The sequence below is a fragment of the Bombyx mori genome, chromosome 8 (assembly GCF_030269925.1).
Source record: "Bombyx mori chromosome 8, ASM3026992v2".
NCBI classification, from domain to species: Eukaryota; Metazoa; Arthropoda; class Insecta; order Lepidoptera; family Bombycidae; genus Bombyx; species Bombyx mori.
Window position 1 is genome coordinate 16,223,538 of NC_085114.1, and position 26,059 is coordinate 16,249,596.

Below are 26,059 nucleotides of genomic sequence, written 5' to 3' on the forward strand. Positions count from 1 at the left end.
GCACACGAAATCGCATCATTCACTTCGTCATAGACTTGTAATTGTCGTTTAATTTTAAATAATAAAGATGTATTATCTGCGAATAATACGACCTCGTGTCGGGATTCAATAAAACTATGCAAATCGTTTATAGGTATATATTAGAAATAAAAAAGGACCCAAAACGGAACCCTGAGGTACACCCATTTTCAACGTGGTGCCTGAAGATCTATTACCTTTCACATCTACTGTTTGTATCCTTCCTGATAAATAGGAAGTAATAAGTTCCAATGCACCATCCCTAATACCATAGTGATGTAGTTTCCTCATCAATGTTTCATGTTCAACACAGTCAAATGCTTTGGATAAGTCACAGAAAATTCCAAGACAATCATGCGATTCCTCCCAAGATTGAAAGATATTTTTGATTTTTTTTTTTTTTTTTTATTGCTTAGATGGGTGGACGAGCTCACAGCCCACCTGGTGTTAAGTGGTTACTGGAGCCCATAGACGTCTACAACGTAAATGCGCCATATGATAAGCACCTGCATCAGTTGTAGAGCGACCCCTGGTAAACCCGAATTGTTTATTTATTGTAATAGGTAATTCGAATTGACATCGAACCTTCATGGTTTGAGATTTTTGAGTGAAACTTTTCTCAAATAGTATCTATGAGGTTTTTCTTTTAAAAAATGTGCAACATTCGTATATCGACTTTCAGCTAGTTTTTTTTCCAGCTTAGACAAGAAAGATCGATACTTCGAAAATTCGAGTGAATAGGAGTTCCGACGCGGAACTAACGCGGCAGAAACAGCTCGCAATATCAATGTTGCGTTTGGAGAGGGGACCGCTAATGAACGCACCGTGCGATTTTGACGTAAACGTTTTCATGATGGAAATTATGATTTGAAGAACGAACCACGAGGAAGGCCGCCCGCGTGTATATGTGAACAGTAACGAATTGAAAGAGATGGTGGAAGCCGATCCGAGCCAAGCTACCCAGGAATTAGCGGCGTGGTTTAAGGTTACCTTACCAACAATATTGAATCATTTGCGTTAAATCAATAAAATATAAAATATGAAAATGAGGCACCCTCATGTTTTGACTGATCTGCAGAAAGAAACGCGTAATGAAACTTGCGTTGCCTTGTTGAATCGATACAGAAATGAAGGAATATTGAATCGAATTGTGACATGTGATGAAAAGTGGATTTTTCACAATAACCGTAAGCGTAAAATGCAATGGCTGACTCCAGGTCAAACGCCGCAACAGTGTCCTAAAGCAAAGCTTACCAATAAAAAGGTAATGGTAGCTCTTTGTTGTTCTCATCATGGTGTTATTCAGTATAGCTTTCTCCGATCCGGTCAAGCAATAACGGCAAATGTCTACTGTGCCGAACTCCGAACAATGATAGCAAAACTTGCAGTGAAACAGCCCCGACTCATGAATCAACCTTCACCATTATTGCTCCATGATAAAGCGAGATCTCATACAGCACGAGAAACCGTTTTAACTCTACAGAAACTGCATTTAGAAACCATTCATCACCCTCCGTATTCGCCAGACCTTGCTGCAAGGGACTACCATTTTTTTCGTGATATGGACAATTTTCTACGTGATAAAAAGTTTTCTTCTCAGGAGGCAGTACAAAATGCTTTCACACAGTTTGTAGAATCTAGATATCAGAGTTCTATCGCAAAGGCCTTTCTATTAGATGGCAGCAATTTATAGATAATAATGGTAGACATTTTGATTAAATAAATATGTAAAATGAAAAAAAAAAAGAATTTCAATTTTTCAGTACAATTCGGCAATTTCATACTATAACGCCTAATATTATGAAAGTTTTAAACTTATCGTTGACTCGGGAAGCCAATATATTATGAAGACACGATTGACCTAAGCGCACAAAAAATATGCACTGTTCGTTCATAAGGATGTCTTTCGAGGTGAAAAACCCCAGAGGCGTTAACGAATCGAGTCGTCCGTAGAGCTCGCCCGCCGCAGCCCAGTGTACCCAGCCGGGAGCAGGCCGGGCGACAGCGGGGGCACTAGAGATGTGCATTATGTATATCGCTTCTCGAAAATTTCAATTAATCTTGTATTTCGTATTTCGTTGGACGCTCGCTCTGACGGACCTGACGCATGACGGGGCCGTCCGGGGCGTGATACAGTCCTTGTATCAACGCGCAGGGCGCGTGTGGCGGCCACGACATGTGCGCGCACGCACCGCGCTCTGTTCTAATCTGTATGTAATTAAACACCGAGGACATGCGACACGAGATTAGCGCACGCGGACCAGATGCGCCGCGCCCCCGCACATTGTACTCCACCGTCCGCCCGACCGGACCACGACACTTTGTTCTGTACTGCTCCAATTATTCATTTCAGACGTGGGTAGCGAGGCGGTGATGCTGTGAGCCACGCGCATCATGAACGACCCGGAGCGCATCGCCCGCGACCTTCTCCTCTGCGAAGAGTTCAACAATCGGACCTTGCCACCGCCAGGTACAACAATCATCAGATATTCTCTCAAAAGCATCGGAATACTTAAAAGATTGTTTATATTTGAAATATGTACATATTATGTACCTATCATTTAAATAATAAAAAAACAAAATGTGTGCAATTCACACGTGGTAGAAGTGAAACCTTCCAAAATTAAAATACAATAATCCTAAACGTCTTAAGTATATGTAAAATTTTGTCATTAGTAAATAATTGTAAGGTAGCGCCCTCTGTGAATTGATATTTTAATTTCACGTATAATCCTAAATTAAAATTCACTACAAGAGCTTTCATACACACGTTAGTATTAAAAAATCTCACAGATGGCGCTGTATTAAATAGTATGTATATTTCTGTCTCATTCTTTGTATTTGTGTCTCTTACCTGTCGTTTTTTCCGTTGCATCCGGTTTGAAATCACAACGATTCTAAAGAAGTTTTCACTTCAATAAATTTAATTGATATGTGTTTGCCTTGAATGTTGTACAAAGTCATATTATATTTATGTATTAAATACTAAATTAATAATATTAAATAATAAATAGTAAAAATAACAATTTAATAACTAAAATATATTATTAAAAGAAGTCCCTTTAGGCAAGGTTCCGAAGATACTGGCAGCGTTCCCCCTTTGAATAGCTAGACTAATTCTTTGCCCAAGGCAGATGCCAACTCTTCGGTCTCCTGTGAGGTCGACTAACCTTTTTGCTATTTCCTTAAAAAGCCTTATAGCACTAGGACCCCACAGACCAAGGGTCTCGACACCGAATGGCACAAAAACATATTCCGAGCCTAGACCTCTGTAATTGCATGCTTTGGTTTTTTCAGTCGATTCACAAGCCGCACCAGCTCGGTTGTTGATTCCATGTAGATGGGAAGGGGCCAGCGTGTCTGAACAGATTGCATTCCATACCAGCACCAGGCCCATCTTCCATGGAATCAAACTCATACCGTCCGGTCTCTTGCAATACCAGTCGGCTCAAGTAGACTTGGCACGTTGACGGTGGCAAGGGACCGGCGTATGGTATCATTAACTGCGGCATGTCGCGAGAAGCGGTCTGCACTTTTTTGGCATGACAGTCCGTGATGTCCCATCTTGTCGACATCACTGCCACAGGGACATTTATGAGGAGTGCAGACCGGAACCCCGAGCCGTAGACAGGTTGCGATTCTGAGCGTGTCAGGCTCAAGAAATGTTCCTGTATTTGACGAAGGGTACGCGTGTAGCCGGCCTCGTGCGCACCCACAGCCAAAAGCCTAGCACGCGCCGAACCTATACTACGGCTCAAAATATTGTCATATGTCAATTTGCAGTTTATGTCGTCCCAGCTCTTCTGTGATTTAGAGAAATTGGAAAATTTTGAGCTGGGCATGCAATTAAGAAAGCGTTTCTAGCTTCTTCCAAACCAGCAATCTCAAAGCTTGAAGGGGATGCCCTTAAAATTTTACTTATGAGATTTGCTGAACTATGGACGGAAGATAGGAAGGCTGGTAAATAATTAATAATACATTTATTAAATATAGTTGTAAGTGACATTGAATTCCTAAATTTCTAACTGTGTGTGACATCATACTATTATTGTGTTTGTTCATAAATATATAATTCGACGCCCCTGTGCAATGAGTCGGTGATGGGCTATTATGTACCTTATGCTGTTATGTTAAAATCGTAATCTACGGGTCGTAATACATATTGTGAATTTTTATTATAATTTTCCTACTTACACTATCGGAGATATTTGGAATGGCCATTTTGTTGTAGGGAAAATTGTAAATACATTGATGACGAGAAAAACATCATTACACATTAATGCATAAATGTTTTTCTTTTCGGTATTCGGTAAGTTGCTATCACTGGGTTATTGTAGTGAATAATTTACAGTACTTTCCGGTAAAGACATATGCCATATTTATTTCTATTTAATTCGAAACACATTAATCAGTAATAGGAAATACCAAAGTTTTTAGGAGGAAAAAGGGTTCTTAAATATTTTTTAACATTCACATGCCTACTAATAGTTTCAAATTCGAACATATTGTATTCAACATTACTGTGTTTACTTTATCATCCGATAGTTTGTAATAAACACTTGCAATTTGGAGTTGACGCCAAATGACATGTAAATCGTTGTTCTTATTTATAATTATTAATATATAATTAGTAATTGAGATTATTATAAGTGTATTTATGTCTTCTTTTTTCCACCTTATCCCACTAGGTGGGTTCGGCACAGCTAATTTTTCTTAAAAAATAATAAGCCAAGGTTTTTGTTTGAAATAAATATATAATCATGAGTTTAATCGTTTTATACGTATTATATTAAAATATATTTTATAGTGAATTTCAATTTAAATTATAATTATTATATTTAAATACAATTTAGATTAATTATATCCATAACGACGAAAGTAAGGCATGAAAGAGGAGTGCATGCGGCAGAGATGCAGCAGAGTGGCAGAGTGCATGCGGCAGAGTGACAAGAATGAACAAGATAAAAAATGAGTGTATCAGAGGAAGTGTGAAAGTAGGCCCGGTAATCAACAAATTAAAGAGCGGACGGTTAGCATGGTCATGTGATGCGTAGAGAGGAGATGCATGTGACTACGAGAGATGTATGGAAATGGTAGTGCAAGGTAGAGGGGGAAGGGGTCGACCGAAGAAGACATGGATAGGGTGTGTGAATGAGAGAGAGAAGAGTGAGCGTTGAGATGACAGCTGATTTCTATCAGCCGTGCTAATTTTTTTAGAAAAATTATAGAAATGAAAGATCTGAGAGGACGAACGGTGAATGAATGTTGAAATGAACGTAACCAAATCTGGGAAATCTGTGTTCTGAAATTCTTTAAGGGTCTTTTTCTTTTCTTTAAGCGCTTTTTGAGCGTCGTCGCTTCATCACCAGGTTTCTTTACCTTTAATTTTCTTTCCCACGTCCCAAGCACACTTTTTGCCACATTCCTTATGTAATCAGCCATTTCATTTCAACATTCATTCACCGTTCGTCCTCTCAGATCTTTCATTTCTATAATTTTATCTACTATTTGTTTTCTAAATTTAAAGAATAAAGTGGTATATGCTCCCGACCAAATATATGACGCTATTACGAACTCTAAAGAAACTGGCGAAAAGTATTGTGTTAAAGAACTTGAACAATCTGATATCTATGACCTAGCGTGGTGAATGAAAGATGGCTGGCTGCATGCTTCCTCTACAAGAATTAAAATGACTGCTTTCTGATGTGTTGTTGGTTGTGTTTTCAGGATTGTACTGCGAGGGGACGTTCGACCGCTGGCTGTGTTGGCCTCACACGCCCGCCAACAGCACCGCCTACGGTTCCTGTCCTGAGTTCGTTCCCGGATTCAGACCTGATCGTGCGTATCTCACTCCGAGTCCTCGCAGCCACCCAGTTGCCTCTGGCCTTCACTGATCTCTGCTCGTGTTCTAGTGTTGGCGCACAAGGAATGCACTGCGAACGGAACCTGGTACAAGCACCCGGAAACCGGCCTTCCCTGGTCCAACTACACCACCTGCGTCGTCGAGGAGGATGTGAGTGATGCTCCTCCACAGTGTGCGCGTGAAGACGCCACGAGGACGTGATGTCCTCCTCAGAGCCGCCATCAACCATAACTTGGGACAGCTGATGATAATTATCAAAATTTCCAGTTTGCAATCCTAATTTATTTTCATGATAAGATGAAAGAATAAGATTGTTTCATAACACAAATTTTGTAAAATGAGGTTTGCATGAAGGCGGCGGAAGGCGAATCGCACTCCGCCGTTACGCCAGGTTCCTTCAATCTTTCCGCTTTGACGATCGTTCGACTCCACTGAGACTTCAGCCTCACGTGTCAAGAGAGTCGGATACCGGGAGGTCGTGAACTGGTCCGTGCGCCCCGAGCCGGGCGAGCCGAGCTAAGTGTTCCCTTCTGAGTGCAGGACGTGAACCACATCATCGTGGTGTACGAGGCGGGCTACAGCGTGTCGCTGGTCGCCTTGCTGCTCTCCCTCGCCATCCTCTCGTACTTCAGGTAATGCCTGCTTTCTCCTCCTACGACTAGTGTCGGTCCATAGTCGTTCGCTTGTTAAAATAGGTAAAATGATCATGTACCCGATCAGAGATCCTCTAGATGATACTTTCTAGCAGCGTCATGGTATACACGGGGAAGATATATAATATATTGAATGACAATGGGGCGAACTCACGGCCCAACTAGTATTCAGTGGTCACAAGATCCCATAACTTAGAATATTCACTTAGATCTTCAGAAGAAAACGGCCGTCTCATATCTGTGTAATTAGAAACACTAGTAGGGGTGTCGTGACCCCGCATGCCTCGCCGCATGACACGATGTCCCTGCCTGTTTCTAGCGTCTAGAGCACTCTCAGTCGAAAGCTTTAGATAGCTTCTAATGTAGGATCGTTTCCTTAGAGGTAGCGGATCTATAATTAATTTTTCATTGCTTCTTATTGTCCAAATCTTTGGTCTTTATTTAGTCAACAGTGATTTCATTGGTGGATTGAAAACCTGTACTGATGCACCCACAACGTCCTCAGGAGCCTGCGGTGCGCGCGCATCACGGTACACATGAACCTGTTCGGTTCGTTTGCGGTGAACAACGCGCTGTGGTTGGCGTGGTACGGGCTCGTGGTGCGCGACCCCACCACTCTGCAGGAGCCGCCCGTCTGGTGCTGTGCGCTTAATGCGGTGCTGCAGTACGCCATGCTCACCAACTACATGTGGATGCTGTGCGAGGGCATGTACCTGCACACGGTGCTGGTCAGTGCCTTCATCTCGGAGCGACGGCTCGTGCGCGCACTGGTGGCGGCGGGTTGGATGCTGCCACTCCCCTGCATCCTGATCTACGCCACGCGACGAGCACTCGACGGTGACCCGCTTTGCTGGGCCGAGGAGCCTGAATCGCGACCCGAGCTCGCCGTGCCGGTGGGCTTGGCCGTTCTGCTTAACCTGTGCTTCTTGTGCAACATCGTGCGCGTGCTGTGTACCAAACTGAGGGCGGGAGGCGCGGCAGGGGGGGCGGCCCGGCCGTCGGCCACCGCTTTGCACGCCCTCCGTGCCACCTGCCTGCTGGCCCCGCTGCTCGGCCTGCAGTACCTGCTGATGCCGTTTCGGCCCGCCAACACGGTGAGCTGGTGGCGCGCCTATGAGTACGCAACAGCGGCGGCGACCTCGCTGCAGGGTCTGTGCGTGGCGGTGCTGTACTGCTTCTGCAACGGCGAGGTGCTGGCACAGCTGCGGCGCCGGTGGCGCGCGCTCACGTTCCGGCCGAGAGCCAATTCCACGACAGCCACGACGGTTTCGGTAAGTACGAGAGAGGAGGCACGACAGAGGTGCGAGCTCTGAGAACGGGCGGCTAACTCACGGCCAGCCGTGTTGCAGTTCGTGCGGTCGGCGGCAACGGCCGGCGGCGAGGACAAGGTGTGACTGCCGGCGGGCGGAGCGGCCCCGGACCGACGCCGGACCTCCGGACGCCACATCCGGTTCGAATGCGTCGACAGCGACGAGGACGCGCCGCCCGACGCCCGCCTGCTCTGACCTGTGTGTGCCTCTTGCCCTCTCCTCGAAGCCCCAGTGCTGAAAGACTTTTAACCACGTACATTAAATGTTGACTGACTCGTTCGACTGAACCACAAACAGATAAATAGTTATAATTATCATCGCTGCCACGAAAGGGCACCGTGCTCCTGGTTTGAAGAAGCGTCTACCGCAGTGGATATGACTGGGAAAATTACTTATAAAGTTTTGTTTCTAATTTCCATTAACGTTATGACCTGATAACGAAATATAGTCGTCACATTGTGGCCCTCGCTCCGTGTTCCCGCAACAGCTCCCTCTCCTGCTACCTCCGACCAGTACAGGTCGCAGGTTAGAGATACTCGTCACACCACTTGTAAATTTGAATTCGTCGTGTACACGTGTCGAGCGATGCGGCTGTGCTGGTGTTGGAACACCACAGGCAGGTACCGATACCGCTAAACACATACGTACAGAGACGGGTTTAACTGACGGTCACGAATCATTTCCACGTAAACGTTCTTATTAATAGCATCAATAAAAAAAATCAAACCCGGAAAAAAATACTTTTTGCATAAAAAATGATTAGTGTGACGTAATTCCGGGTAGGTGCCTCCCTGCCCTGCAGCACAGTCTGGCGCTCTGTTGTGAACGCCGGTACAACTAGAAATGAGACTTCAACTTCGTGTCTCAAGGTGGACGACGGCATTCACTTAGCACCAGATTCAGATTGCATTTCTTTATTAAAATGAGTTTAAAATAATAACATACCTAACCGAAATCGATGTTATGATGTTCCCGAGCCGTCGATGTATGTACTGTATGTTGCAAGGGCTGGAACACATTTCCTCTCGGTAAAAGCGCAGGAATTGCGACAACTTCCACCGTGGAGGGCGCGTTCAGGACAGTTAACAGCTTTATGAATCTCGTGAATTCATTAGGTAATCTAGACTTGCTAATGGAATCGTGTCAAAGAAGTGGAGCAGGCTGGTAGACTCTGTAGCCGAGCCAATCACTTTGTAGCGACACTGGTAATATGCAGATTATTCGACCAGGAGACGAGTCACTGAGACGTTTAACTGTACTAACTATTATATCACAGTGAACTTTAAACTTAGGACGTCCCTGACTCTCTCCCGGAGGCTGCGGATGTCGGCGTCGTTCGTAGGTTTGTGACGTCACTGTTCTACGAGGTACCAACCATGCGACGTGCCTTAGCAGTTGCTCTAAATTGATAACCCGAAGACGAACTTATTCCAAGTACCTGTACCACATGATATTGACAGGACTGTGTGTGTACATACGCACGTAAACAGGACTCTGTTCAATACTTTTTGTTTGTAAATAAATAATTAGATAATAAATGAATAAATGAAAAGAATTTAATGAATAAACCACACACGAATTCCTGTAAGAGTTTTATGTACAAAAAAAAGATTTGATCTTTTGCTCCTGATGAAAGGTCTTGTGTAGACAGGTTACTAGCTAGTCTAATCTAGCTGCAGTGGCGGCGTCACACGGAGCCCCTTTATCTACATGTGTGCATACTTTTGTAAATGAATATTAAAAATGTTTATGTACGTATTTCGTGTTTTTCATTTATAATCCCTTCCAAGCTATACGACGTACACGCTGTGATCCTGTCTGTGACAATATCAGTGTCCGTGCGTGACGCGTGATGATGTCGTTATGTAAGAGGAAGCCGCGCGGCGCGTCGCCACAAATAGGCGGGTTGTGCGGACCGCGCGCACAGCGCCGGAAGCAATAAGTGGACGCGGCTCAGTAACAAAAGTACATGTAATCAACAACAGCTCGCATTAAATTTAACAAAGTCCTCACTCATAGACAAGACAACGCTCTCGTAGACAAATACAAAATAAATACATTATCGAGTGTGTTCACGGCCGGTTAGAAGCACTTGCGGTGAACGATGCCCGGCCCGGACTCGTCGTACTCCTGCTTCGAGATCCACATCTGCTGGAAGGTGGACAGCGACGCCAGGATCGAGCCGCCGATCCACACGGAATACTTCCTCTCGGGGGGAGCGATGATCTTGATCTTGATGGTCGAGGGCGCGAGGGCGGTGATCTCCTTCTGCATCCTGTCGGCGATACCGGGGTACATGGTCGTGCCGCCCGACAGCACCGTGTTGGCGTACAGGTCCTTGCGGATGTCCACGTCGCACTTCATAATCGAGTTGTACACGGTCTCGTGGATGCCGCACGACTCCATACCCAGGAACGAGGGTTGGAACAGAGCCTCGGGACACCGGAAGCGCTCGTTGCCGATGGTGATCACCTGTCCGTCTGGTAGCTCGTAGGATTTCTCCAGAGAGGTTGAAGCGGCCGCAGTCTGCATTTCCTGCTCAAAGTCGAGAGCGACATAACACAGCTTCTCCTTGATGTCGCGGACGATTTCCCTCTCGGCAGTGGTAGTGAACGAGTAGCCCCTCTCGGTGAGGATCTTCATGAGGTAGTCAGTCAAGTCGCGTCCGGCCAAGTCCAGACGGAGAATGGCGTGGGGCAGCGCATAGCCTTCGTAGATGGGTACGGTGTGGGAGACACCGTCTCCGGAGTCGAGCACGATGCCGGTGGTACGACCGGAGGCGTAGAGCGAGAGCACGGCCTGGATGGCGACGTACATGGCGGGACAATTGAACGTCTCGAACATGATCTGAGTCATCTTCTCTCTGTTGGCCTTCGGGTTCAGGGGCGCCTCGGTCAGCAGGATTGGGTGCTCTTCGGGAGCGACGCGCAGCTCATTGTAGAACGTGTGATGCCAGATCTTCTCCATGTCATCCCAGTTGGTGATTATCCCGTGCTCGATGGGGTACTTTAGAGTGAGGATACCTCTCTTGCTCTGGGCTTCGTCACCTACATACGAATCTTTTTGGCCCATGCCGACCATGACGCCCTGGTGGCGCGGGCGGCCCACTATGGAAGGGAACACGGCTCGAGGGGCGTCGTCCCCCGCGAATCCAGCCTTGCACATGCCGGATCCGTTGTCGACGACGAGCGCGCCCGCATCATCGTCACACATGGCTGCTGATCTCGGTCACGCTGTTACTTCTCAACTGGTGTAGGGCTGGTGTGGGTGGTTGTACCGGGCGGCGTGCGTGCGGCAGAGAGCGGGCGGGCAGCAGTGGTCGCGCACGGCGTCCGGCGCGCTATATAGAGCCGGCACCCTCGCCCCGCCCCGCCCCGCCCCGCCACGCACCGCCCCGCCCCGCCGCGACACGCACTCACCTTTACCAATCATGGACAATTCGTAAATAGCTTCATACTATTTTTGTTACGTGAATCACAACAGCAAGTATTGGTTTAATTGAACTCTTGCTTTTATTTTGCAATATCATTTGAATTCAATTGATGCACTATTTATTGATGCAATATACATACTTTATTATTATTCTAATTGTAAGTATTTGAAGGGCTAGACCGACAACCGTCAGACGGCTCGGCCCTTGAGCCCAACGAGACGCCCAGCCGCCTGTCGACAGAGCATTTATAAACATTACAACGTGTACTCGCAAACCGAGGACTATAATAGCACACACCAGTACCTAAAATATGTTAGTGAACATGGCAGACAGCGCGCCATGCGGCCGTAAGTGAGCCGTAATACAGGGCGCGCCGTGCTCCGCGGAGACGGGAGTAGCCGCTGGTTGAGGCTTGTCTTGTAACGATGCAGTCTGGTAGTGAATAGCTTCAGCGAGCACGATCTTGACAGCACATTTGACCAATATCCAATTAAACTAATATAATAATATGAAGTAGATTCAAACTTCATCATTCCTTATGACAGAGAACACAGTAATCACACAGCAGAAGACGAACCTGCACACACACATAGAGCGCATCGTCAGGCGCCACACGGACAGACCCGCCGCCCGGCCCAGCTCGGTCACGAACGACATTGAGAGGCTTTCATTATTTAATTATTATTCTCAAAATGAACACATTAATAATAACGAGACTGCTACCTCATTACTAAAGGGTGATGTTCACCTCACGATGTCTAGGGCCTCTAATAGCCACTTGATACTAGATTTGTATCACTCGAGCGGGATTGAGCCACAGACTTGCGGAAAGACCAAAGTCAGATTTCATCCGCAGTTGACTCCCGCAAGCTGCGGTCACTCTACTCTAGTCAGTTCTGTAGTTCTCATAGCACGGTGACACACGGGCAGCTCTGTTCGCTGGAGAAACAATTCGATGCGGTGCGAGGACGGGCCGAGTGAGTGCTGCATTGGCCATATTAGGTGAGAGACATCAGAAACAATTAGATACATTATTTATAGCGAGACGGTGATAATGTCAGAGGAGCCGGTGTGCGGGGGGCGGGGGGGGGCGGCCGCTCTATAATTATACGCGTATTGACGCGCCGCGATCCATCGATGCGCGATCGACATCAATCGGCATCAATCGAGGTGCAGCGAGCGCCCGCCGCGGGACTATGCAGCCCTCCGCAGCAATGAACCTGACTCGGTGTGGTCGACTCGAGGGAGCACCACATACACAACATGCCACAACATCACATACAAGTACCAGGGAACGAGGCCCTTTCCATAAAGTTATTGTAATCTACATATTCATTGCGCCTATATAAACTGGTATATTAAATTCCGATTTGAATATTAAACCGGGCTAGAACTTATGACTTACTTGTTAACTTATTATGCTGAATGAAACGAATGCTGGATTATACTTGCAGCACTCACAGTGCAGGGTAAAATAACTTTAAAAAAAAATTTTGGATAACTTGCTTGAGATCATCAAATCTTTGAAGGCTTTCCCTTTGCATGCGAATGACATTAAAATTGATCACGACGAACACCTCAGGGTGGATTCCAATATTAGGGGGCTTGTTCGCGCTGACGTTTGTGTCATCCGTATTTAAAAAAAAAAAACTAATATTTAATAGAGATATTTCATAGATTATAAAGCCGCTTCGCCATTGCAGTCAGGCACGCACGCACGTCGCATAAAATAAAGCTATCAATCATAAATTCAGAGTTTAATTTTACATTGATTAAATTCCAAATGTCCATACGAGACCGGGCTGAAATAGTCCTTCACGTTCCTCAGCTCTCCGACAAACTGAAAAAGCAATTTCTAGATGTTGACAATATGATTGAGTTATCTACTTATATTTACTTAGTACTATATTAATAGGTACGTGAAGCAAAAACCTTTGTGGGGTACAAAGTTGTTACGAAAATCGCACGGACGGAGGAGTATGAAGTTTTCCACATATATTATTATAGTTTATAGAGAAGGAGTGCAGAATGCTAATATATTTTGTAAACTAGCTTTTGCCCGCGACTTCATTTACGTAGAAAGTAATTTAAGTAAGACAATATTTTGAATAATAGAACGTTAAGGAGCTATTTAAGGTACCAAAATCACGCTTTTTAACCGACTTTTTTTTCTATGTGTAAAGAAAAACCTGCATAGTCTAAAAACCCTTTAGTTTTCTAAAAAGGATTTTTCTTATATGTCATTAAGTGAAGTTTGATATTCAGTAAAAATAAAGTTCAGTTTGTTTAAAAATGTCAATTTGATTAGATTAAGGACTTTAAATGTTGTTTTCTCATTATACATGTAAGATTAATAAGCTTCTTATATAGTTAATGTTGTATTGTTAAAATAAAAACTTCAATGTGTTGCTCTGAAAGAACAAAGATTTATTTTAATATTTTTAATCAAGTTATCTTACGTCCCCGTACCATATCACACACCATCACACCAAAACACAACCCGGAACAACAAAGAAACGACATGTAAAGTTTATTTTATAATCTTGTACTAATCTAAAGAGAAATTAATTTTAATAAAATTTTACCAAATTAAATATTGTTTTTTTTATTGCCCTTGTAGGCAGACGAGCGCACGGCCCCCCTGATGGTGAGTGGTTACCGTCGCCCATGGACTTCAGCAATGCCAGGGGCAGAGCCAAGGCGCTGCATACCTGCTGTTTCTTTGTCAAGGCTGCCTTTTCGACTTTTTAACACATGCGCGGACGTTCCAGCACATGTCGTCTGCGCATGCGTGACATCATTCCAATTAAAGAAAGGAACAAGATTTTCTTTGCATACCTACATATAACAGAAAACGCAATGAAGTCTTTTATTGTTTATTTATTCTGGAGTACCCAATATCATTATATTATTATATGTATGTTCGATTTCTCGAGAATGATTGAACCGATTCTGATAATTCTCTTTTCTATTTTTTGTTCGAAAGGGTAGACTTCCCGAATTGTCCTGTAATCATCAAGACCTGATGATGGGATCCTGGAGAAATTCACAAAAATCTATAATTTTCATAGCCTATCTTGAAGCGATTTGAGAGTTTCTTGTTATTGTTCTTATTCTGTGCCGGCGCGCACCGGCCGGCCGCCGCCTTGTACCTACATCAATATCATTATTTTGCTGCGATGTTATTTTAAAACTGCGAAATCTTCTCATACTCATTAAAACACTCATAGCGAGATACGCATTAAAATCAAGTGTGGGTAAATATCTTTAAAATAAAATACTTGTAATGAATAACGTATTTATTTGGATAGGGATTAATATCATCTTCATAAAAACACCTTCACAATAATGCTTTATTTTAGAACAAATTTGGTTAACGTAAAAAACGTTATAGTGAGCCAACCTTAACATATAGACATGTGCTGTCGTGGACTTTTTTTTAGATCTTCTAATTCTGTCATACATTATTTTAGAGAAACTTTACCGTTTTCGGAGCGCACGCAGCGGAAGCTCATAAAAGGAAAAGAAAAACCCCGATTTCGAAACATTCCTTTAGTGCTCCGTTTGTATTGGCGTGTTGTTATATAGCCTATAGCCTTCAATAAATGGGCTCAAAGAATTTTTTTCAAACGGACCAATAGTTCTTGAGATTGGCGCGTACAAGCAAACAAACAAACTCTTCAGCTTTATAATAATTCATAATCTGTGCATAAAATCGATAAATAAAAAAATAAAAATACATTACACACACACTACCCTGTATTTGACACACTCACGTATATTATACTCTTTTGTTTATTGTTAAAGTTCACGATTGAAGGAATAAAAATCAAACCCCCAAAATTATAATTTGCGTAATTGCTGGTGGTAGAACGTCTTGTGAGACCGCAAGGGTAGGTACCACCACCCCTCCTATTTCTGCCGTTAAGCGTAATGCGTTTTCGATTGGAGAGTGGGGCCATTCCGATCCAAGCACTCGCCGCGTGCTGACGTGCTCATTGTTCGTTCGATCGCCCGACCTTGGTTCGTGGCACATCTGGCGTCCAAGTGTTTTCTCGGAAGTGACTACCTATGCTAATTGCGTCGCACCGCCGTTTGTGAACGAGCGGACCCCTAAATTCCTGGAATTCGTTCGGCAACTTAGTGGCCCCTGTTGTGAGCGGACGGTTGTGTGCCGTAATTAATCGCGATTATTATAATGTTGGGGCCTCGCCGTAAGGCGAGTGTGTTTAAAGTCCCGGGGTAGCCCCCCCCTGGGCACGTGACAGTTACAATAGAGTCCACGATCGATCTGTTCGCGGAATTCCTCTGTCTGAGGTACCCTCCTCCATTCCTCCTCATTCCTCTGTCTGAGGTCATTATCGGCCGAATTTTTTGAATTTAAGGCCAATCACGCCGCGAACTCAGAAGCGGCCTCCGTCGCGGCCGCCGCTTCCGTATCCCCAATACACGTGAGCAAAGCTCCCGCGTCGATGGATGCGGCCTCGGTTCCAGCCCTGCGCTCATCCGCGGCACACGTCGCGTCCACGCGTTCGTCGCGACCGTCCATCGCGACCGTCAACCACGCGCCTTCTAAAACGCCCGCCTGCGGGTCGCCCGCGCCCTCCTCTTCATCCGACTCGGAGTCGGACATGGAGGTCAATCTTTCCCCCGCCCCCTCGACTGATGGATTCACAGTAGTCCAAAAAGGTAAGAGGCGCGCTGCGGAAGCCCAAGCTCCCGCGGCCGCCAAAGTAAGCAGAGCCGTGAACGCGTCGCGCCTCCGTCCACCGGACCCCGTTGCTCCCCCTGTCCGTGCTACACCGTCGCCGCGTCTGGTAGTACAAAAGAAAATCCAAACCCCTCCCTCGGTAATCCTTCAAGAGAAGGCAGCTTGGGATTGAGTTTCCTTGAATATCAGAAAAGAGAAAAATATCAATTTCACGAATGTTCGTAACCTCGCGAACGGCATTCAAATTAAGGTTCATACACCCGACGACCATAGGGCCCTCTCTTCTTACTTGCGTAAGGAGCGTATAAGTTTCCATAGGTAAACGCTCCAGGAGGAGCGCGAACTCCGTGCCGTCATACGGGGTATCCCTAAAGAGTTGGATGCCGAGCTCGTCAAGGCCTACCGGTTAACTCCGTACACCGCATGCACACAGGCCGCGGAAGGGAGCCATATAACATGGTTCTCGTCGCCCTCCAGCCTACCCCCGAGGGTAAGCAAATATTCAACATCCGAACGGTCTGTAGCCTTTCCGTAATCGCCGTCGAAACCCCACACAAGAAAGGCACACCTAGCCAGTGCCATAACTGCCAATTATACGGGCATTCTTCCCGTAACCGTCACGCGCGCCCGCGATGCGTCAAGTGTTTAGGCGAACACGCCACGGCCCTATGCACTCGCGATCAAAAAACCGCGACGGAACCGCCTAGCTTCGTCCTGTGTCGAACACAGGGTCACCCCGCAAATTACCGCGGATGCCCCCGAGCCTCGAAAATAAATCACCGCGTCGCCCGCCAAAACTCCCTCCGAGCTCCAGCCCAGACATCAAAGCCTCGGCACCCTCTGTGTCGCAGGCTAAGCCAGCGTTTGTTCCGGCGCCGGTGCCCAGTGGCTCGGCCTGAGCGAAACCGCTGTCGTACACGAACACGGCTACAACTCCGTCCTCCGCGATTCGTCCCGCCCCCACGACTCGTCCCGCCCCCGCAATACGCCCCTCCCCCGCGAATTGCCCTACGACAGCGTCCGACAATCTCGTTCTAGCGATTGACTTCTTTCAGTCGATTAACTTTGAGCGCGTTAACGCTTTAGGCGACGCCATCCGCGCCGCCTCCACTGCACAACACTTCATCGCCGTTGTGCAAGAATACACTGACGTATACGCGTCGTTAAATACGTACGTCCTCCCCTCACTCCGCCGGTAATCAATGGCGTACAATAGTAGGCTGAAACCCCTATCCGTAACGATAGGATTTTTTAACGCATACGGTCTCGCAAATCAACGTGATCAGGTTTGTGATTTTTTGCGTGACCATCAAATTGAAATATTTTTAGTACAGGAGACTCTACTTAAGCCCGCGCAACGCGACCCTAAAATCGCAAACTATAACATGATTAGGAACGACAGGCTCACTGCTCATGGTGGTGGTACCGTCATTTACTATAGAAGAGCCCTGCATTGCGTCCCGCTCGATCCTCCCGCGCTCGCTAATATCGAAGCATCAGTGTGCCGAATCTCACTGACGGGACACGCGCCGATCGTTATCGCGTCCGTTTATCTTCCACCGGATAAGATCGTTCTAAACAGTGATATCGAGGCGCTGCTCGGCATGGGGAGCTCTGTCATTCTGGCGGGCGACCTAAATTGTAAACACATCAGGTGGAACTCACACACCACAACCCCGAATGGCAGGCGGCTTGACGCGTTAGTCGATGATCTCGCCTTCGATATCGTCGCTCCGCAAACCCCGACTCACTACCCGCTAAATATCGCACATCGCCCGGATATACTCGACATAGCGTTATTAAAAAACGTAACTCTGCGCTTACACTCGATCGAAGTAGTTTCATAGTTAGACACAGACCACCGTCCCGTCGTTATGAAGCTCGGTCGCGCTCCCGATTCCGTTCCCGTCACGAGAACTGTGGTGGATTGGTACACGCTGGGCATCGACCTGGCTGAATCTGATCCATCATCGCTCCCGTTTAGCCCGGACTCTACCCCGTCTCCTCGGGATACCGCTGAAGCCATAGACATCGTAACCTCACACATCACCTCGACATTAGATAGGTCATCGAAGCAAGTTGTAGCGGAGGACTTCCTTCACCGCTTCAATTTGCGCGACGATGTTAGGGAACTCCTTAGAGCTAAGAATGCGTCGATCCGCGCATACGATAGGTATCGACGCGTTCTTATCTATCCTACCGCGGAAAATCGAATTCGAATGCGTGCCCTACAATGCGACGTAAAGTCTTGCATCGCCGAAGTCCGAGATGCCAGATGGTCTGATTTCTTAGAAGGACTCGCGCCCTCGCAACGGTCTTACTACCTCTTAGCTCGTACTCTCAAATCGGATACGGTAGTAACCATGCCCCCCCTCGTAGACGCCTCAGGCCGACTCACGGCATTCGATGATGATGAAAAAGCAGAGCTGCTGGCCGATACATTACAAACCCAGTGCACGCCCAGCACTCAATCGGTGGACCCTGTTCATGTAGAATTAGTAGACAGTGAGGTAGAACGCAGAACATCCTTGCTACTCGTCACCCCGATGGAGTTAAAGACTTGATCAAAGACTTGCGTCTTCGCAAGGCTCCCGGTTCCGACGGTATATCTATTTTATTCAACTGCTACCCGTCCAACTCATCGTGATGTTGGCATCTATTTTCAATGCCGCTATGGCGAACTGTATCTTTCCCGCGGTGTGGAAAGAAGCGGACGTTATCGTCATACATACATAAACCCGGTAAACCAAAAAATCATCCGACGAGCTACCGCCCGATTAGCCTGCTCATGTGCTCATGTCTCGAGGCACACTGTATGAGCGTCTGCTCTACAAACGCCTCAGAGACTCCGTCTCATCCAAGGGCATTCTCATCGATGAATAATTCGGATTCCATGCAAATCACTCATTTGTACAACAGGTGCACCGCCTCAAGGAGCACATTCTCGTAGGACTTAACCGACCAAAGCCGATCTACACAGGAGCCCTCTTCTTCGACGTCGCAAAAGCGTTCAACAAAGTCTGGCACAACGGTTTGATTTTCAAACTTTTCAACATGGGGTACCGGACAGTCTCATGCTCATCATACGGGACTTCCTGTCTAACCGCTCTTTTCGATATCGAGTAGAGGGAACCCGCTCCTCCCCGCGACCACTCACGGCTGGAGTCCCGCAAGGCTCCGTTCTCTCTCCGCTTCAATAGGAGTTTATTTATTAACGATATTCCCCGGTCGCCGCCAATCCAGCTAGCCTTATTTGCTGACAACACAACCGTTTACTATTCAAGTAGAAAAAAGTCCCTAATCGCGAGTAAACTCCAGAGCGCAGCGCTAACCCTCGGACAATGGGCCAGGAAGGTCAAGTACCTGGGTGTCACCCTGGATGCATCCATGACATTCCACCTGCATATAAAAACAGTCCGCGACCGTGCCGCATTTATTCTCGGCAGACTCTATCCCATGATCTGTAAGCGGAGTAAAATGTCCCTTCGGAACAAGGTGACACTACAAATATTGCATAAGGCCCGTCATGACTTACGCGAGTGTGGTGTTCGCTCACGCGGCCCGCACAAACATAGACACCCTCCAATCCCTACAATCCCGCTTTTGCAGGTTAGCCGTTGGGCCTCCATGGTTCGTGAGGAACGTTGACCTACACGACGACCTGGGCCTCGAATCAAACTAGAAATACATGAAGTCAGCGTCGGAACGGTACTTAGATAAGACTATGCGTCATGATAATCGCCTTATCGTTGCCGCCGCTGACTACTCCCCGAATCCTGACCACGCAGGAGTCAGTCACCGTCGACGCCCTAGAAACGTCCTTACGGATCCATCAGATTCAATAACCTTTGCATTAGACGCCTTCAGCTCCAACACTAGGAGCAGGCTTAGGGACCCCGGTAACCGTACTCGTCGAACTCGACAAAGAGTTCGACGTGCAACCTAACCCATGCATCAGCCCGCTGAGTTTCTCGCCGGATCTTCTCAGTGGGTCGCGATTCAGATCCAGTAGTAGATTCATTCGCGAAGCAATTGCTCTCGAGTTGTTAGGTCTCTTTTGGAGGCGCTCGGGCAGTTGTTAGCAAATCCCATCCCTCCTGGCTGAGCCTTTGCTCGCCTACATGTCTTGGTGAAACTGGAAAGGCCTCCGGGCCACCAATAATCTTTCGATCATAAAAAAAGAAAAGAAAAAAAATGTGTGCGTGTACTAGTGTACACACGTAAGAAGTGAAACTTCTTTATGGCCTTATTTTTCGAAAAATGATCTACATGCAACTTTCTAGAAATTGGTTAAATAAAGTTAAATTAGATAAAGTTTAAACAAAAGGATTTTATTATCATAGACATGAATACAAAAAAGTTAAATTAGATAAAGTTTAAACAAAAGGATTTTATTATCATAGACATGAATACAAAAAAGATGGCGCGTAACGGAAAAATGTGACGCGTAACCGAAAAATGTGACGGTAAATTTTTTTCCAACGCCGATAAGGAAGTTTCACTTCAAAAAATTGAGTGGGGCAACCGTTGTAACTATACTCAAACCTTAGAACTTATATCTCAAGATGGGTGACGGCATTTACGTTACAGATACGTTTATGAGCTCCGGTAATCACTTACAGCAGGTGGGCTGTGAGCTAGTCCACCAATCTATGCATTAATTAAAATAAAAGTCTGTGGTTAAAATTGAGAATTGATTAATACTGTTTGTCTTCAATATAATATAGTGTAATATACCTAGTCAGGTCATAAGTATTGTCACACAGTAAAAACTTTTCTTTTAGAATGCTGGCCACAAAAAAGTTTATTGAATTTGAATTTCGAATTGTTCATGAAAATAAAAATGTATACTTTTAGAATTTTTACTTAAAGAGGACGCTTAAAGATGACCGTGTTGCAGTTATTGCGTTGCATCGTTGCGGTTACGCGCCAATTCAAATTTTTAACATACTGAAAATTTTGAATATAACCAAAAGATTCGTTTATCGTACCATCAAACGATACAATGAAGACTCTAGTGTAGATGACAGGTCAAGAAGTGGTCGCCCTCGGTCTGTTAGGACTCCAGGCAGTGATGAAAGCTGTGAAGGCGCGAATTCAAAGAAATCCCAAACGTAAGCAGAAACTGTTGGCCCTTCAGATGGGGTTAAGCAGAACCACGGTGAAAAGGGTGTTAAATGAAGACTTAGGGCTTCGGGCATATCGAAGAAAAACAGGACATCGTTTGAATGCTCGTCTAATGGACCTGAGACTGAAGAGATGCCGCGCTTTGTTGAAGCGGTACGCGGGAAAAAAATATCGGGAAATTCTTTTTTCGGATGAAAAAATTTTTACCGTAGAAGGGAGCTACAACAAACAAAGTGATATGGTGTACGCACACAGTAGTGAAGAAGCGAGCAACCGTATTCCGCGTGTCCAAGGAGGTCATTTTCCATCCTCGCTCATGGTATGGTTGGGAGTTTCTTATTGGGGCTTAACAGAGGTACATTTTTGTGAGAAAGGTGTAAAAACGAATGCAGTTGTGTATCAAAATACAGTCCTGACGAACCTTGTGGAACCTGTTTCTCATACCATGTTCAATAACAGGCACTGGGTATTCCAACAAGATTCGACGCAGGCTCATAGAGCGAAGAGCACACAAGTCTGGCTGGCGGCGCGTGAAATCGACTTCATCCGGCACGAAGACTGGCCCTCCTCCAGTCCAGATTTGAATCCGTTAGATTACAAGATATGGCAACACTTGGAGGAAAAGGCGTGCTCAAAGCCTCATCCCAATTTGGAGTCACTCAAGACATCCTTGATTAAGGCAGCCGCCGATATTGACATGGACCTCGTTCGTGCTGCGATAGACGACTGGCCGCGCAGATTGAAGGCCTGTATTCAAAATCACAGAGGTCATTTTGAACAAACTTTAGTGTCATAAGAATCGATGTTTTGTTAAGTTCATTTTGGTGTATGAATGGTTACTTAATATAATAAGTAATAAACTTGTTTCAATTATTTTACATTAAACATGTGACAGAATTTATGACCTGACTAGGTATATAGTATATCTATAGTGTAACCTGGGCGATTTTTTTTTTTTTTTTTTTTTATTATAGAAGTCTATCATCACAGTCTATGACAATAGACCATTATTAATGTTCAAATTTATAATTTTAATTAATTATAGTCATATTTCGACTACCGGGGTGGTCTAATAGTGGTCTATTATAATGGTGGTCTAATAGTGGTCTAATAGTGGTATAGTGGTAAATAGTGGTCTATTTATTAGAAATGTCCGTAGCTAGGATTTCGTTGACAGTCCAGTGTTGTACATGAACCAATAGTTCGGGCCAGTAGTGAAACATTTAAAAGTGCAGAGCGATAGCAGCGGATGCCATGACGGACGTACACGAGCCGGGGTGAGGACTCTCCGTTTGCGTCGTGTATAGAGACAGGGTTTTCTAGTTTATTAATAAGTTTTGTTCTGTTCTTTCATTTCGTGCCTTGACGCAATGCGCGAATTAACGGTCGCAACGTTGTTGGTTTGGGTTAGGTTTGGGTTAGGTTTGGATTAGGTTTGGGTTAGGTTTGGGTTAGGTTTGGTTAGGTTAGGTTAGGTTAGGTTAGGTTAGGTTAGGTTAGGTTAGGTTTTTTTTTTTTTTTTTTTTTTTTTTTTTTTTTTTTTTTTTTTTTTTTTTTTTTTTTTTTTTTAAAATTCTGTCTACCTCCAACATGATCGGAGCCTGTTCTAACAAGTTCTCTTTCATTCCAGTTCTCGCAAGTTTTCTTCTCGTACTTTCATGCTACATACCATCTTTCTTTCGTTCATCACCATTCGCTACTTTCTGGGTGGGATTCCCGACTACATTATACTACTACGCTACGCTAACTACTTTTCATCATTTTCTTTATTTATATTCTTAGGGATTTATGTACAGGTTGGTATTTAAATAAGAAACTCAACAACACAAACAACGGCACAGGGGTCAGTTTTGTTTCTCTTTTTTGTTTTATACTTTTCTATCTTATATCTAGTTTTACAATTTCTCAACTATACTATTTGCATTACTTTCTATTTTATGTTTATCTTAATATTATATAACTTATATTATGTAAACATAATTTACTTATACTAATTTATTTCTATTTGTCACTTTTTCTACAATTTTTGTACAGTATTTCATAAATAATTCTCTATTATTCCCCGCAATTAGCTCTTGAATCATATCCACTGTCAGGTTGTGCTGCACTCTTTGCTCAAATTCAAACCTCTCCACTGCGTGGATCGGACACACCAAGAGCAAGTGCTGTACTGTCTCTGCTTGTGCTGGGTCGCAGATGCACGATGGACTCTCCTTGCACTTAAAGCGACTAAGGTATTCGGAAAATCCACCGTGCCCCGTCATGATTTGTGTAGTCAGGTAAGTCGGTACAAGTTTTCGTACAATTTTATAGGCCGCCTTCGCGTCCGGGAAGAACAGTTTGGTAATTGACGCCGTTTCTCCGGAATTGTACCTGCGGTTCCATTCATCAAGCGTGGCCGCACGAATACCACGCTTGATGTATGCAATCGGGCATCGGTCGTAATCCGGTTTGCATTTGGTATCTACAGCCGCCCCTTTGGCGAGCTCATCTGCTCTTTCATTGCCTTCCAACCCTACGTGTGCCTTGATCCAGTGCAAGCGTATGGTTTTTCCTTTACGAGATATGCGTTTGATATTTTCTCTGGCTTGCACTGCCAGGGGATGGAGGCAACTATAGTTTTGTATAGTTTGGAGAGCTGCCATGGAGTCGCTGTAAACACCAAACGTTCTGGCTCTGATGGTCATGGCCTCTTTAGTTGCTACGCACAGCGCCAAGAGCTCCGCTTGGTAAACTGTGCAGAAACTGGGCAGTACGAGCTTGCGAGTTTTTATTTCAGCCTCGCTGTTCCAGACTGAGAGCGCAGCCCCAACTCCGTGGTTGATTTTACTACCATCTGTAAAGATTCGAATGTCGAATGCACTATGCATTTCGACATCGTCTTGGTCAACCAAGCGGGTAACCCCTATTCTAGTGCACTCTGCAGGATGTGGCATCCCGGCCGCTGACGTCATCTTCTCCACCTCACGGCCACACAGTTCCGGAACCGCTGAGCCCCTCCTGGCCCTGTACAGTGCAGCGACCTCTCGCACTCTAAGATCAAGGGGGAGCGTACCCGCCAGGATGAGCGCTGAGTGGAGAGAGACTGTACGATATGCTCTGCAAATCTTCTGTGCTATGCCTCTCTGCACAATTCCCAGCTGTTTCTGGGTACCCAGCTTGTATACCGCGGGTGCCCACACGCTGGCCGCATATAAGATAACGGGCTCCATGACAGCTATATAAATTGTCCGAATTACCTCTGGGTGGAGCCCCCAGCTGGCTTTCGCGGCTCTGGACAGCTTCTTATAGATATTTATAGCCTTGCGGCAGACATTCGAGACGTGGCTGTTGAAAGTCAACTTGTCGTCAATGGTGACACCTAGCATTTTTATTTCTTTAACCATTTCGATGCTGGCTCTTCCCATGCTCAGTCTTGGGGTGTCGTACTTAAGCTTCCTAGTTATGGTAATGGCCTTGGTTTTATGTGCCGCGAATTTGAGCTTATTTCTGACTCCCCATTCCCGAGCATGTTTGAGTGCAGTGTTCGAAACCAATCCGTTAGTTTTTGAATTTTTACCACGGCAACACGGGTCGCGATTTGACGGTGCCGTCGCGATTTGACATCTGTCACTTTGTCTTGCTTCTCGAACGGGACGGTACCTGTATATTGACGGTCTACGCTAAAGTTGTGTATCATCGCTAATCCTTGTCCATTGCAACCAAACCCTCCACATGAAGAACGCGCTTCCCAGTCAGGAGCAGCTTCCCTAGTACATCCGCCCCAAGTAGTACGTCTACTGGCCCCGGGGTGTCAAACTTGGGGTCCGCTAGCCGTAAGTCTGAAGTCAATGACCGTATGTAACTGTTTACCTTCACCGGAGGGTGACGACCTATCACCTCAGGCATCACCAAAGCTGAGACTCTAAACTGTAAGCGAGGGTTGGGATTCGATGAGAAAATAAATGAAGTGTGACCGATCACGTCCGAAATTCTAACATTGCCCACTCCACGAATAGAATAAGAAGACTTGTAAATAGGATTGCCCAACCGTACTGCAAGGTTGCTCGACATAATACTGCCCTGTGCGCCGGAATCCAACAGAGCTCGAGCAAACACAGTGTTGCCATCCGAATCCAACACCCGAACAGAAGCGGTAGGAAGTAAAACAGCTTCTGGGGCTGGGGCAACACTGCAGTGAGCGGCAATTTCCTAGCGGGGGCCCGGGTCCCCGCTATCCCGGTCGGCGCGCGACGGAAGGTCGTAGCGTGCCAGCGGATCCCACGCTCCCACATAAGGCCCTCGTTTCCCGTCCCGCCTCATATACCTCCGTGTACGATGGCCAAACGGGCCAAACACTGGAGGGAGTCGCTCCAGCGTCGGCCGCTCCCTCAGCGGAGGGGAAAACCGTACTTCTGAGGGAAGGGGAGACGAGTGAGCAGGGCTACTCGATCCAGCAGGCGAACACGGCCCCGCACGGGGGGACAACGTGGCCACCCCGGCGTAGCTAGTGGGCATCCGCTGGCACCCGCCCGCAGTACCTAACCCGGCGCCTCCCTGCGAAACCTCTTCCCGAGGGTCCACGCCGCCGAATTGGCGAGGGCGAAAAATTCAAAAACTAACGGATTGGTTTCGAACATGTTAAAATAGTACATACGGCGCCGCGAATCGCGGCACATGTTCGACGCGCACCTCGTGCTGGTTTCCGTAGCCCTAGGCTGCCACGAGGTCGCTGGGTTCGAATCGAACAATTTCTGGTAGCAGAGCGTGGTTAGATTTCTGAAATCTATAGTAATTACCACGAATGTAAAATTTTTTACGTCTAACCTCACTTAATTTTGTTACTGGTCAGCAGAAGTAGTGTAGGCATAGGGTTCGGTTCTGTTTAAACTATCATTCTGCTGACCTAGGTCAGGTCGTTTAGTGTGTTTCTATCCACCTGGTTAAGAAAATTAGTGAGTAGTA

The 26,059-nt window shown here is 46.0% G+C and overlaps 3 protein-coding genes across 13 annotated transcripts in view; 1 reads left to right on the forward strand and 2 right to left on the reverse strand.

Moving 5' to 3' along the window:
* Window positions 1–9,602, forward strand: part of NGR-B1 (neuropeptide receptor B1) — an 85,799-nt gene extending 76,197 nt beyond the window's left edge. For 6 of the 11 annotated variants that reach the window (XM_038012231.2, XM_038012225.2, XM_062669517.1 and 3 more), the window contains 6 exons: window positions 2,372–2,488; window positions 5,746–5,856; window positions 5,931–6,031; window positions 6,422–6,513; window positions 7,040–7,805; window positions 7,873–9,602. In XM_038012231.2, the coding sequence (XP_037868159.1) occupies window positions 2,413–2,488; window positions 5,746–5,856; window positions 5,931–6,031; window positions 6,422–6,513; window positions 7,040–7,805; window positions 7,873–8,082 (1,356 nt within the window). In that variant the 5' untranslated portion in view covers window positions 2,372–2,412 and the 3' untranslated portion in view covers window positions 8,083–9,602. 11 annotated transcript variants of the gene reach the window in all.
* Window positions 9,603–9,926: 324 nt separating this feature from the next.
* Window positions 9,927–11,057, reverse strand: A2 (actin A2). Its single transcript, NM_001126253.1, is given in 1 exon segment — window positions 9,927–11,057. A coding segment is annotated over 1 exon segment (1,131 nt).
* A 4,610-nt stretch (window positions 11,058–15,667) lies between these two features.
* LOC119628836 (uncharacterized) lies at window positions 15,668–24,501 on the reverse strand. The gene is made up of 2 exons (XM_038012592.2): window positions 23,206–24,501; window positions 15,668–15,880 (listed from the first exon to the last, which is right to left on the reverse strand). Exons 1-2 carry the CDS (start codon window positions 24,499–24,501, stop codon window positions 15,668–15,670), a joined length of 1,509 nt encoding a protein of 502 aa, XP_037868520.2.
* Between the last annotated feature and the right edge of the window lie 1,558 nt (window positions 24,502–26,059).

Bases quoted from the DNA above. Each gene is read 5' to 3' on its own strand.
- LOC119628836 (XM_038012592.2), bottom strand. From the start codon at position 24,501: ATGGTTAAAGAAATAAAAATGCTAGGTGTCACCATTGACGACAAGTTG. The intron at 15,881-23,205 runs GTGGATATGATT...GATGAAGAGGAG, and splicing joins GAGTGCAGCACAACCTGACA to GGCGCGGGCGACCCGCAGGC.